Genomic DNA, 12,776 nt, shown 5'->3' with positions numbered 1-12,776 from the left:
CTAGCAGCAGTAGCGACACAAAGAACCACTGTGAATGGGCAGAAGGAATGCAATGTCTTGCATACCAGAAATTCGCTGTTCAATTACGCAAGCCCTCTACAGTTTTGCAGGGAAAGAAGGTGGCTTGTTCTTCGTGTAATGTAGGCGTGTTTCGTTGACTTTTGTGTAGTCTGTCCTATGTTCCCCATTGTAGCTATTTGCCAAGGTCAGTGATCTAACAGTAGTGGATGTTTGGGATCGTTGAGTTATGAAAGCCCGAATTTAATTTCACATGTTTTGCTACAAAAAAGTCTGATACCACATCTAGCGCTCACCATCTATATAATGTGTGCATAAACCCTTGTTACAATCGTGAGTACAATATATCATAGATGCTGTATGGTATGAAGTGCACTCATCCGAGGGTTGCTACCACTGACCCTTTCACGGTAACTGTTCATATATCCCATTCTCCCCCCACACTTCCTTCTTTCTGTAGCCAAATTATATGTGGGCAGTAACCCTTTGCTTTCCTTCGTGGCTGTTGTCTCACACATGAGCGATTATTTCCGCAAAAAGTTTTAATACAATTGTTCGAGCCTTAAACTTTAAAATATGGCCTTTTTAAGGCGCATGGGAACCCTGTAATTACGTATTAACCAAATATAGTGATTCAGGAGCTGAGGCTGAGTGCTGTGAAGAGATATTCATTATATTAAGAGTGGAAAGCAATAATTATTAGCAGCCACTCAGGCACTATAATTAAGTTACAGTAAGAAGTAGTATGATAGTATTACATGTAAGCATCCTTGTCGTTTGTGTTACTATAATTGGCAAAGAGTAATTATGTTGTGGTTATTACCACAGGGAGCAAGCTTTTTGATTCCACAGTATAGTACCATTGGTATTGAAAATTGTTGTAAATAACAGCTCACCCACAGAAATTCACAAGCTGTAAGCAGCCGGCGTGCATCAGAAGTGAGCTTGACACTTATAGTAACACAGCTGTTTATGCTTTGTGAAGTTGGCCAAGTCGAACATGGCAATACTGTCAACACAGTGGAAAGACCGAGCACATGCAGAAGATGCATGCTCTAAAGAGCAGGCTCTGTGGATGTCATCATTCCTGACTGGAGATGTGATGGCTGGCTATTGGGCCACCACAGTGCACCAAGAGCCATCCATGCCAAGTGCCAAAGGGGGCATGGCCGCCATGCCAAGTGCCAAAGGGGGCATGGCCGCCATGCCAAGTGCCAAAGGGGGCATGGCCGCCATGCCAAGTGCCAAAGGGGGGCACGGCCGCCATGCCAAGTGCCAAAGGGGGGCACGGCCGCCATGCCAAGTGCCAAAGGGGGCATGGCCGCCATGCCACAAGTGTAGTAGCACGTAATCTCAAAAAAATTTTGACCTTTCAATGTTGTTTCACTGAGCTACCAACAGCCTGCACCCCTCGCCATGACTCACACCCACAACCCAACTTTGCACAACAACCCAACTCTGCACAAAAGTGGCTCGTCACCCCAGGCCACTTCAGTATATTTTATATTACTTAATTTTTTTTTATTGTGTAAGTCTATGCAGCACTAATGAAAGAAAATTATTTTCCATCACATATATTTACTAAAATTTTCGTCTTCACTGAAAATACTGAAGTACCCTATCTTATCTTCCATTCTGAAGCACAGTGAACAACCAGGTACTTCTCCAAACACACTATAGAATGAAGCTAATCAGAAAAAAATATTTTTTGTAGGAGGAAAATAATACCATGGATGACGTGGACATAGCAAATTTTAAGAACATCTCCCTGAAAAGAATTCTGCCAGAGCACCTTCTTTTTCCCCACTGAGGACATTACAGATGGTAGCAAAAGTCAAGCACGATTTCTTGCCAAAGCAAGTGTAAAACTTACTCATTACATTGGGCTCAATATTTCCACTAATGCCAGTCAGCTTGTATTTGACATTCACATCCACTGCTAACGACTTCTGAACAATTATAATTCTTTAATGCTGCTGCCAAGAAAGCTGAAGTTGCTACACATACACATAACAGCATTTTCAATTTTACCCTGAAGAGCCAAAGAAATTAATACACCTGCCTAATATCGTGTAGGGTCCCGGTGACATGCTGAAGTGCCAAAACACGACATGGTATGGACTCTACCAATGTCTGAAGTACTGCAGGAGGGAACTGACAGCTTGAATCCCATAGGGCTGTCCATAAATCCGTAAGAGTACGAGGGGATGGAGATCTCTTCTGAACAGCACATTGCAAGGCATAGCAGGTATGTCCAATACTGTTCACGTCTGCAGACAGCAGAAGTGTTTAAACTCAGAAGAGTGTTCCTGGAGCCACTCTGTAGCACTTCTGGATGTGTGGGGTGTCATGTTACATTGTCCTGCTGGAATTGCCAAGTTTGTTGGAATGTGAAATGGACATGAAAGTATGCAGGTGATCAGACAGGATGCTTATGTATGTGTCACCTGTCAGAGCCGTATCTAGACATATCAGGGGTCCCATATAATTCCAGCTGCACATGCCCCACACTATTACAGAGCTTCCATCAGCTTGAACAGTCCCCTGCTGATATGCAGGCTCCATGGACTCATGAGGTTGTCTCCATACCCATACACATTTACTGCTTCATGCAGTTTGAAAAAAGGCTTGTCTGACCAGGCAACATGTTTCCAGTCACCAACTGTCCAATGTTAGAGTTGATGGGCCCAGGCAAGGCATAAATCTTTGTGTCGTACAGTCATTAAGCGTACAGGAGTGGGTCTTCAGCTTCGAAAGCCCATATTCGTGATGTTTTGTTGAATGATTCGCAGACTGACATTTGTTGATGACCCCGCATTGAAATCTGCAACAATCTGCATAAGGGTTGCACTTCTGTCACGTTGAACGATTTGCTCCAGTTGTCATTGGTCCCGTTCTTGCAGGATCTTTTTCTGGCCACAGCAACGTTGGAGATTTGATGTTTTACCGGATTCCGGATATTCACAGTACATTTATGAAATGGTCGTACGGGAAAATCCCCACTTCATCGCTACCTCGGAGATGCTGTGTCCCACATTCAAACTCACTTAAATCTTGATAACTTGCCAATGTAGCAGCAGTAACAGATTTAACAACTGCGCCAGACACTTGTTGTCTTATATAGGCATTGCCAACTGCAGCACTGCATTCTGCCAAGTTTCCATACCTCTGAATTTGAATACGCATGCCTGTACCAGTTTCTTTGGCACTTCAATGTATGTTCAGTGGAAGCGTTTTGTGCCTCTTGTACTGAAACATAAGACTCTGTTGGAAAAGTTTTAGTAACAGATTTCACGGCTTTAGAATATTCAATATGAAAACTACCAGCTTCTATTCATGTACCCCATATTGTTGGGAAAGGCTCTGGTGGCATGCTAGGTTCAGCAGCAATTCTATACAAAGCAATACACGGTGTTGGGCTTTTCTGGGTAGATGCTGCACACTAAACCTTGCACTGCAACATTACCAGGGGAAGATAGGTGAAATGGATTAAATGTGGACAAGATATGCACAGGACAGTTGCCACCTCTGCAAATAGGCCGCATATTCTGCATATGTACCAAGAACTTTTTCTTCCTCAATTCCTACAGGTAACAGCACTTAACAACTGTAACCGACAAAATAACCTACTGTAGAATGGACAGCTGCACAACTTGTTATTTTCAAGGCACAAAAGCAGTAAGGAAGTACTGTGCAAGAGAATTTAATAGCTCGATATGCAGACCATACTCTCACTCTCTCTCTCTGTGTGTGTGTGTGTGTGAGTGTGTGTGTGTGTGTGTGTGTGTGTGTGTGTGTGTGCGCACCACACAACCAACGCAAGATGCTGCCAAGGAAAAAGCAGGATCCCACAAAGTATTTATGCAAAACCCTCCATCTGTATTTATAAGGTCACTTGCTAAATTAATTTCAACTGCTTTCTAACAACACTATCCCAATAGTGGGAAGTGAATGCCAGAATCTCCATGTTGTTATATTCCATGGAATGACCAGTACCAAAACAATGTTCTGCAATAGCAGATTTGCTCAGATGTTGTAAGCGAGTGTGATGCTTATGCTCAGTGCACCAGTCCTCCATCATCCTAATGGCCTAATCAATGTATGACACACCACAGCCTCAAAGAATATGATACACGCCCATCTTACCAAACCAAGATCATTGTTCACAGATCCCAAAATGGTCCAAATCTACAGTGGCCATAAAACACATTTTACATCAAATTTCTGCAAAATGTGACCAAGACTGTTGGTAATGTATCCTGCATGAGGCAGAAAGACTGAAGACTTTGGTGCCACCTTGATAGTATCATCACTCACCTGGTCCACAGTTGGTTGATAGCACAGTGCACATCTGATCTGACTTTCACTAAACTATCTGACTCTGAGATGGGCTAACTCAGCTGACAAACTTCAAATTTTTCTGAATGCCTGGCAGTTAGAGAATGACATTCCCCGTCAGACTGTGGCCATGAAGCACTGTCCACCGAATACCATGAAAACACCAAAATTTTTGAAGCAAATATTAAATGAAGCTGAAATAAGTCCTATTTTTTATATTGTGAGAAGCTCAAGGCTCCAAAAACTGTAGCCCACAATACTGCTGCAGCAATGTGCCATAAACGGGCACTTTAAGTTTGTACTGTAGAAGGTTTGGAATAGTGGAACACTTACCTTGCAAAAATTCATTTGTGGAGTTTGGAGTCTTTTGCATATGCATCAACAACATTTGCTTCTTAGAAACTTAAGACAACGGCACTGCTTTGTTTCTTGTGTGCACAACATTACAATATGTATATGTTGCTAAAGCTGGGTCATCATATAGAATCTGTTTATTGCAAGCTCGACGGAGAACAATCTCTGTATCAGCAGCAAAAAGTGTCATCGATCATAACCCAAGTTCTTAATTTAGGTGGTAATTTTGATGCAACAGGAGCCATCATGAACACACACAGTTTTCACACAATGCTACACACTGTACTGTAATTTTATCTCATATACTTTTGAGCACTAAAGGATGAAGTGAGATAACAATATACACCAATACAGCAGGTATCTTACCACTAATCCAAGGTATGAAATTTCACATGATCAAGGTTTTATCTTAAACTGATAATTTTCTCTTTAACATACTATGTGAAATAAATCTTTTTTCTTGTATTAATGTACCATGTTTTTATCCGGTATTGACTCTACTGAAGACAAATTATGCTAACAATGAATGGAGGAATTAGTGAACAGTGAAATTTCTGACACGACCATCAACAGTTCCTACGAAACAATATTTTTGCATGGATTAACATTCACTCTACCTCTCTTACGATTTATTTTATGAATATTTTCTACTTACCTGTCTTATTTTTTCTTCTTTCTGCTGCTGTCTTATTCTGTCCCTCTCCTCAAACGTGAATGGTGCAGGTACTGTTACACGCTTTATAGGTGTTGCTTTCTTTACACCCTTCTGCTCCATATCCTTGTTAGCTACTGCTTCTGCGACTTTTTTCTAGTAAGAAAGAGACAAGTTTTGTGAATGTAGAAATGACATAAAACACCATCAACTGCTGTTTGGGTTATTTCTTAACGTGTGAACAGTTTCAGTCAAAGACCATCACCCAACACCTGTTGTACACATTTTATAGATACAGGAAAATTTCACTTGAAAAGGATGTTTTTAAAGTAATTGTAAAAATATAACAACATATATAGATTTTTGATAGCAGCACGGCAAAATACAGACAGTACTTGAAAAATAGCAAACTGGGGTTAATTCTCCTGTTATTATTCTACTCCTCTGAAGTAACTAATCTTTTCTTCCTCGCATTTTATTAGATTACCTATACACATAGTGTATATGCAGGGTGTACATAAAATATTTCCCAACAACACTTTTTTATGTTGGTACACTATGTGTCTTGTTTTACTTACTCAAGATTAATGATTGCATTACACTATGTGATCAAAAGTATCCGGACACCCCCAAAACATACATTTTTCATATTAGGTGCATTGTGCTGCCACCTACTGCCAGGTACTCCATATCAGCGACCTCACTAGTTATTAGACATCGTGAGAGAGTAGAATGGGGTGCTCCGCGGAACTCACGGACTTCAAACGTGGTCTGGTGATTGGGTGTCACTTGTGTCATACATCTGTATGCGAGATTTCCACACTCCTAAACATCCCTAGGTACACTGTATCCAATGTAATAGTGAAGTGGAAACGTGAAGCGACACATACAGCACAAGTGTACAGGCTGATCTGATCTGTTGACTGACAGAGACCATCAACAGTTGAAGAGGCTCTTAATGTGTAATAGGCAGACATCTATCCAGACCAACACAGAAATTCCAAATTGCATCAGGATCCACTGCAAGTACTATGACAATTAGGCAGGAAGTGAGAAAACTTGAATTTCATGGTCAAGCGGCAGCTTGTAAGCCACACATCACACCAGTAAATGCCAAACAATGCCTTGCTTGGTGTAAGGAGTGAACAGTGGAAAAACATTGTGGTGAGTGACGAATCACGGTACACAATGTGGCAATCCGATGGCAGGGTGTTGGTATGGCGAATGCCCGGTGAACGTCATCTGCCAGCGTGTGTAGTGCCAACACAGTAAAATTCAAATGTGATGGTGTTATGGTGTCGTCACGTATTTCACAGAGGGGTCTTTACACCCCTTGCTGTTTTGCATGGCACTATAACAGCACAGGCCTACATTGATGTTTTAAGCACCTTCTTGCTTCCCACTATTGAAGAGCAATTCAGGGATGGCGACTGCATCTTTCAACACGATCGAGCACCTGTTCACAATGCACAGCCTGTAACGGATTGGTTACATGACAATAGCATCCCAGCAATGGCCTGGCCTTCACAGAGTCCTGACCTGAATCCTGTAAAACCCCTTTTGGATGTTTTGGAACGCTGACTTCATGCCAGGCCTCACCGACCAACATTGATACCTTTCCTCAGTGCAGCACTCCATGAAGAATGGGCTGCCATACCCCAAGAAACCTTCCAGCACCTGATTGAACATATGCCTGCCTGAGCGGAAGCTGTCATCAAGGCTAAGGATGGGCTAACACCATACTGAATTCCAGCATTACCAATGGAGGTCACCACAAACTTTTAAGTCATTTTCAACCAAGTGTCCAGATACTTTTGATCACATAGCATATCATTTTCATAATTCTGTTTGTCACTAATGACAAAAAAATAGTAGTAGTTTAAAGTTACTGTTCTGGTTAAAAAGCTATTTTAAATTTTAAAAAAAAAAAAAAAAAAAAAAAACAATGGAGAATGTGCCGCTACCGACAATCTGTTTGATTAATATACTGTACAACTGTTGCTATTGTTGATTTTTTTTTTACTTTTTTTAAGGAAGTGTTGTGCACTGTGCATATAAACAATTATATCAAAGTTCATATCACAGGGAAGTAACACTTACTTATTTTTGGTTGGAAAAAAATGCAGAATTTGCTACGGGACATTGTGGAATATTTCCGCTTCAACCTCTATAGTTTCATGATGTTCCGATAGGTGGCAGCACTATATGTAGCCTTCAAAATGGCATCTGTAACAGCGGTGTGTTCCAAGCAGATAGCTGCCATTGAATTTCTTTTGGCAGAAAACCAGAGCATCACAGGTATTCATAGGTGTTTGCAGAATGTCTACAGAGACCTGGTAGTGGAAAAAAAGCATTGTGAGCCGCTGAGCGAGTCTTCTTTCATCACTGCAACGAGGTCTTACACACCTGTCCTACCTCCCAAATGCTGGCTAGTAACAAGCAGTTTTAACTCCAACTCATTTGATGTCATCAAAAGAACACGATCAAACACATCACTGCACAACTGGATGTGTCTGTCAGTACTGCCAATAAACCCATCCACCAGTTGTGGTATTCAAAGGTTTGGGCCCACTAGTTTCCTTGCCATCTAACAGAAGACCGCACAGAGCAATGAAAGATCATCTGAGCAGAACTGCTTGCATGTTATGAGGCTGATCGTGACAGTTGTTTTGTCGAACATTGTCACAGGTGATGAAACATAGTTTCATCCTTTTGAACCAGAAACAAGACAGCAACCCACACCACCTCTCTTATGAAAGATCAAAATCACACCCTGAGCCAGTAAAATCACGGTGATGGTCTTCTAGAACACTGAAGGGCTTACTCTGATGTCCTCCCTCATGGTGAAATGACCAACTCTGAAGTGTTCTGTGCTGCCCTCAGGAAACTGAAGAAACAACTTGAGTATGCTCATTGCCACAAAAATGCAAATGACAACACAAGGCCTCACACAAGTCTATGCACCTGAAAGGGGCTCACAAAACTTCACTGGACTCTTCTTCCTTATCCACCATACAGTCTGGATCTCACACCTTCCGACTTCCATCTGTTTGGTTCAATGAAGGAGGGGGGAGGGGGGGGGGAGTATTACCATTTTTATCAGTGTATATCTAGGATATACAAATTTGTTGCTAAATGATTAAAAACTATTAAATAATCACAGGCTAAGATAGCTTTCAAAAACTAATTTAGCATACTTCTATTATTTTTATTTATCAACAAATTATTTCCCTCAAATTCAGGTTTTTACATCACAGAATGCACATTCCCGCTTACAATTCAATTTGTATTAAAGTTACAAAGCTTCTGATATCATGCTTTGACAGAATTCCTTCAATTGTAGCTATTGAGACATGGTTTGTAAAAATTGCTGAATGTGTAAAAGAGTTATTAATTTTAACAGTTCATGAATCCTAATGAAACTCTGATCCTGAAATAACTTAAAAAATACTTCTTAATTCTCTCCTTACAATGGTATATTTGTGTATTTCTTTGCTGTCCTAGATCAATTTTACTGATTTTTGGTAACTTCAGTGATCATTACAGTGTCTCTCTTCTGCCACAAGTTGGCTTCACACCATTGTGCACTCCTAATAGCTGTTGGCCTTAGTTTGTTAGCAATAGAAATGCAAGTTCACTACCTGCTGGCCTTCTGATAGTCTGCACTTTCACATGCTCTATTTCCATCAAATGTGGACTCCAAATTTTTGTTGTCAGCTATGGAGACCAGATCAAAGGCGACTGAACCCTTGCTACCTTCTCGTTCTTGCTGTACACGTGAATCCAGCCAGCCTAGAGTGGCCGTGCCGTCTCCTCTAGAGATGGACAATTCATTCCTGATCTGATTCGAAGAGCCAGATCCTTCTTGGATAAAAGGAGCGGTAGCTTGTTTGGTCGATAACGTCTGACGACACTAGCAAGCAGAGCAAAGATTCGTCAATAGGCTGCAACAGCAGCATCCCAAGTCACATGCTGAAGGAAACATTTCCCAAGCTACAAACAAATGTGACGTAAATCGAGCGCACATACAGATTTACTTATCTTTCTAATTTGTGCAGCTTTTCTAAGAGATGAGAAAAATAGGACATCAAGAAAGAGCAGATCCTCAGAGCACTGCATTAACACAAAAGACACTTTACCACCTTATAGATGGTGTAAACCGTAACTTACCAACAATGGTGTAGAGTGGTTGAGATAAACAATTTTAATTAGGTCACTTGTGGTCAATCAAGTCGGAAAACTACCTCGACCAACAAAAACTATCTAAGCTACAGAGCTTGTGCCTAGTGCAGGATTTCCAATACTCTCTCATTCTCTTCATGCAAACTATTAGACCTTAAGAAAAAAATGAATAGGACCTTTTTCGTAAAAAGTTTAATGCAGTTTCATTTTGCACAGGGATATTTTTTAAACAGAGAGCACATTTTTCACGTTATTCAAGAAAAGCTTACACAAGTTACCACTACACAAATTATTTCTCACATTCAATGTTTTATGGTCTCCATCGACTGGGTTACTATGCCATCAGCTTGTTCATGCATTTAAATTGCAAATTTGATATTCATGTAAGCTCTGCCTCACAGTTTTGTGAATTTTAGCAGCATAAAATTAACGATTAACCATTCTGTTTGTCTGGCCTTCTTGCTATGAAATTACTGTGCTTGTAAGGGTGATGTTTAGATCGAACTGCAAACATAATTAGTATCTACATAATGTTTCTGAATGTCTTCTTTTGTTAACCCTACAGAACAGTTTAAATTAATAATATTAACAAGATAGCCAATTAAGCCCTGCAGCCATAGAGACATGCCTCAGAGAAGCCGTAAAGTTGCACATAGGTATTTTGTGCCTGAAGTGTTTTCACTGAACAGCAAAGCAGTAGCACTTTGTGCTTAATACTTGTGAATACTATTCTTAGTTTACTGTTTGCTCTCTTATAGGCACCAAAATGTGATGCGGGTCGTCCACATTTGGCTCTAACACTACAGTTGGAGAAGGACATACTGAATGTTAGAAGAGGGCTCAGCCGCCAGCACTCAGCAGGTGGCACAGGTGCTGCATACAGGTAAAAGTGCCATGAGGAATGTCGTCCATGAGCACCAGCTCCACCCATACCATCTGCAGAAAGTCCAGGGATTAGAAGATGAGGACTACCCACTAAGGGTACTGTTTGCACAGTGGAATTAACAACAACAACGCATATTCTAGTGCCAATTTCTGAGCTTTGTGCTGCTCACAGATGATTGCAGATTTACTAGAGACAGCATATTAAAGTGGCAAAACATGCATGTTTGAGTGGACTAAAATCTGTGTGCACAGGTGATTCAAAATCACGAACACGGGGTCAGCATTTACATCTGGGCGGGGCTAATTGGTGACAATACCATTGAGCCACACCTCCTACCACACAGACTAACAGGACCAAACTACCTCACATTATGAGTTGTTTTGCCTACCCTATTGAATGTTGTGCCATTAAGTGTTCGAATGGACATGTGGCTGTATCACGACGGAGCTCCAGCACAATTCAATGTCGATGTGCGAGATCACCTCAAAGTCTCATATCACAATCAATGGACTGGTACGGCTGGATCAGTTCCATAGCCAGCACGGTCACCGGATCCGACACCTCTCAACTATGTCCTGTGGGGTAGTACGAAGAGGATGGTGTATGGCACACCTGTCAGCGGAGGGCGCTGAAATACTTCGAAGACAATCGCACATATTGACTCATGTGCATAAAGCTGTCAGCACACGATCCATACGTTCGAGCATTGAGCGTGCTAAGTGGGATGTGGAAAGCACATTGGGGATTCTTCCCGAACATGTAGAGCAATAACATGACAGGTATTCTGAACACAATTGTGAATGTTGACCATTGGGATGGAAGAACGCCACCTTTGTCACATGCATGCCACCTCTCTTCAGTACAGAACTGTGAACCGCCATACTGGCTTTCAGTTGAAGCCCATATGTATATATGCTGTTTCCAAGCATCAGAAAACTCAGGATCTCTCAAAAACTTTTTGTTAACCGTACAATTTGCTGTAATAAAATGACAAGAAACATCATACTGGTGGTTAAAAAATTACTGTAACTTGTATATTATGAAAGTATACCGTTTCACGGCAATGGCACACTAAGGATTGTAAGTAATGCAATGTCCTTAATACAACTGGTTATAATTAAACATCAGTTAACAACATATCTACGATTAAAGCTTTCAGTACACAGTAAGAACAAAAGTATGGTACCTCAACAGTCATGATCGATACAGCACAATGTAGTGTTGCAGAATGGGAAATGAACGAGTGAAGTGTTGCCGGTTCACATTGACTACATCCATACATTTTTATTACTAGCCTTCACATTGTCTAATAGGTTCTGATACTTTCTTATTACTTTAATAAATATGTATTCTATAGCATTCGATGTTCTGTAAATGTAGGTGCACTCCGAGGAGTGCCTTAATCTACAAGAGAACTTGCACAGCTTGCAGTAAAATATTTTGATACTTTCTTGGTTTAAGTTTCTTGTTTGACATGTTGTAAAGGTTTTGCTGCTAAATAGGAACAGCTATCAAGTAAGAATTTGTATTGCACAATCTGTAATGGGACTTCTACAAGCCGATGTCTGTACTGACTGGACTGGTACTTTTCTTTCTGCTTTACAACATGCACATGCATATTGAAGTTTTTATTTATGTGTACTGCAGACAGAACGACATAACTAGCATGTGGAAAGGGGGCAAATGTGTGTTTTACCAGAGCTAATGTAGCAACTTTACACCCATACATTTCATAAACAGGGTGATGTGTGAGCTAGATACTGCTGACAACTACCACTACAGTGTGCTGTGATCGAGTGTACCACACTGAGGCACACATATATGCACAAGTCACGTTGTTTCTGAGTGTTCAGCATGGCATTTAACTCCGCTATACGGTAAGTAGCAACTATCCTTTTCATAATATTGTTACATTCCATCCTGTATTTTCCATTGTTTCATTAAACACTTTTTATATTCTCTGAATACAAATACTAAACCCTCCTGAGTTGAATAAACCAATGCTGAACTGAAACATAGCACACCTTATTGTCAATAACCAGGACGATGATCAGTGCATTATGGGACACTGGTCATGACCACATGATGCTCTTAATGTCTACATATTTTATCAGAAATTAATCAAAGTAAGTAATATTAATTTTACCTCCCACACAGGATGATCAGTATTATGTTCAGATCTTGCAGCCCGCTTTTCATCTGGAAATATGTTCCTGTTAGTACGCACAGTTTGAGATTCATTGATCGGTTTTGCAGCCCCTGTCTGATGGAAAAACAATAAAAATAGTAAATAGGAATGTGCAAAATATTTACAATAACTTTCCTACATATCTGTTATTTTGCTGA

The 12,776-nt window shown here is 40.7% G+C and overlaps 1 protein-coding gene across 2 annotated transcripts in view; it reads right to left on the bottom strand.

Annotated features, from left to right (window-relative positions):
- Positions 1–12,776, bottom strand: part of LOC126162703 (targeting protein for Xklp2 homolog) — a 155,027-nt gene that overhangs the window by 33,269 nt on the left and 108,982 nt on the right. For both annotated transcript variants that reach the window (XM_049919356.1, XM_049919355.1), the window contains exons 7-8: positions 12,577–12,693; positions 5,366–5,518 (exon numbers count right to left, since the gene is read on the bottom strand). In XM_049919356.1, coding sequence (XP_049775313.1) covers positions 5,366–5,518; positions 12,577–12,693 — 270 coding nt within the window. The remainder of the gene's footprint in view (positions 1–5,365; positions 5,519–12,576; positions 12,694–12,776) is intronic.

Source organism: Schistocerca cancellata, chromosome 2, assembly GCF_023864275.1.
Source record: "Schistocerca cancellata isolate TAMUIC-IGC-003103 chromosome 2, iqSchCanc2.1, whole genome shotgun sequence".
Lineage (NCBI taxonomy): Eukaryota > Metazoa > Arthropoda > Insecta > Orthoptera > Acrididae > Schistocerca > Schistocerca cancellata.
Note: the sequence above shows the minus strand (reverse complement) of the source record. Positions and strands in the feature narration are given on the sequence as shown.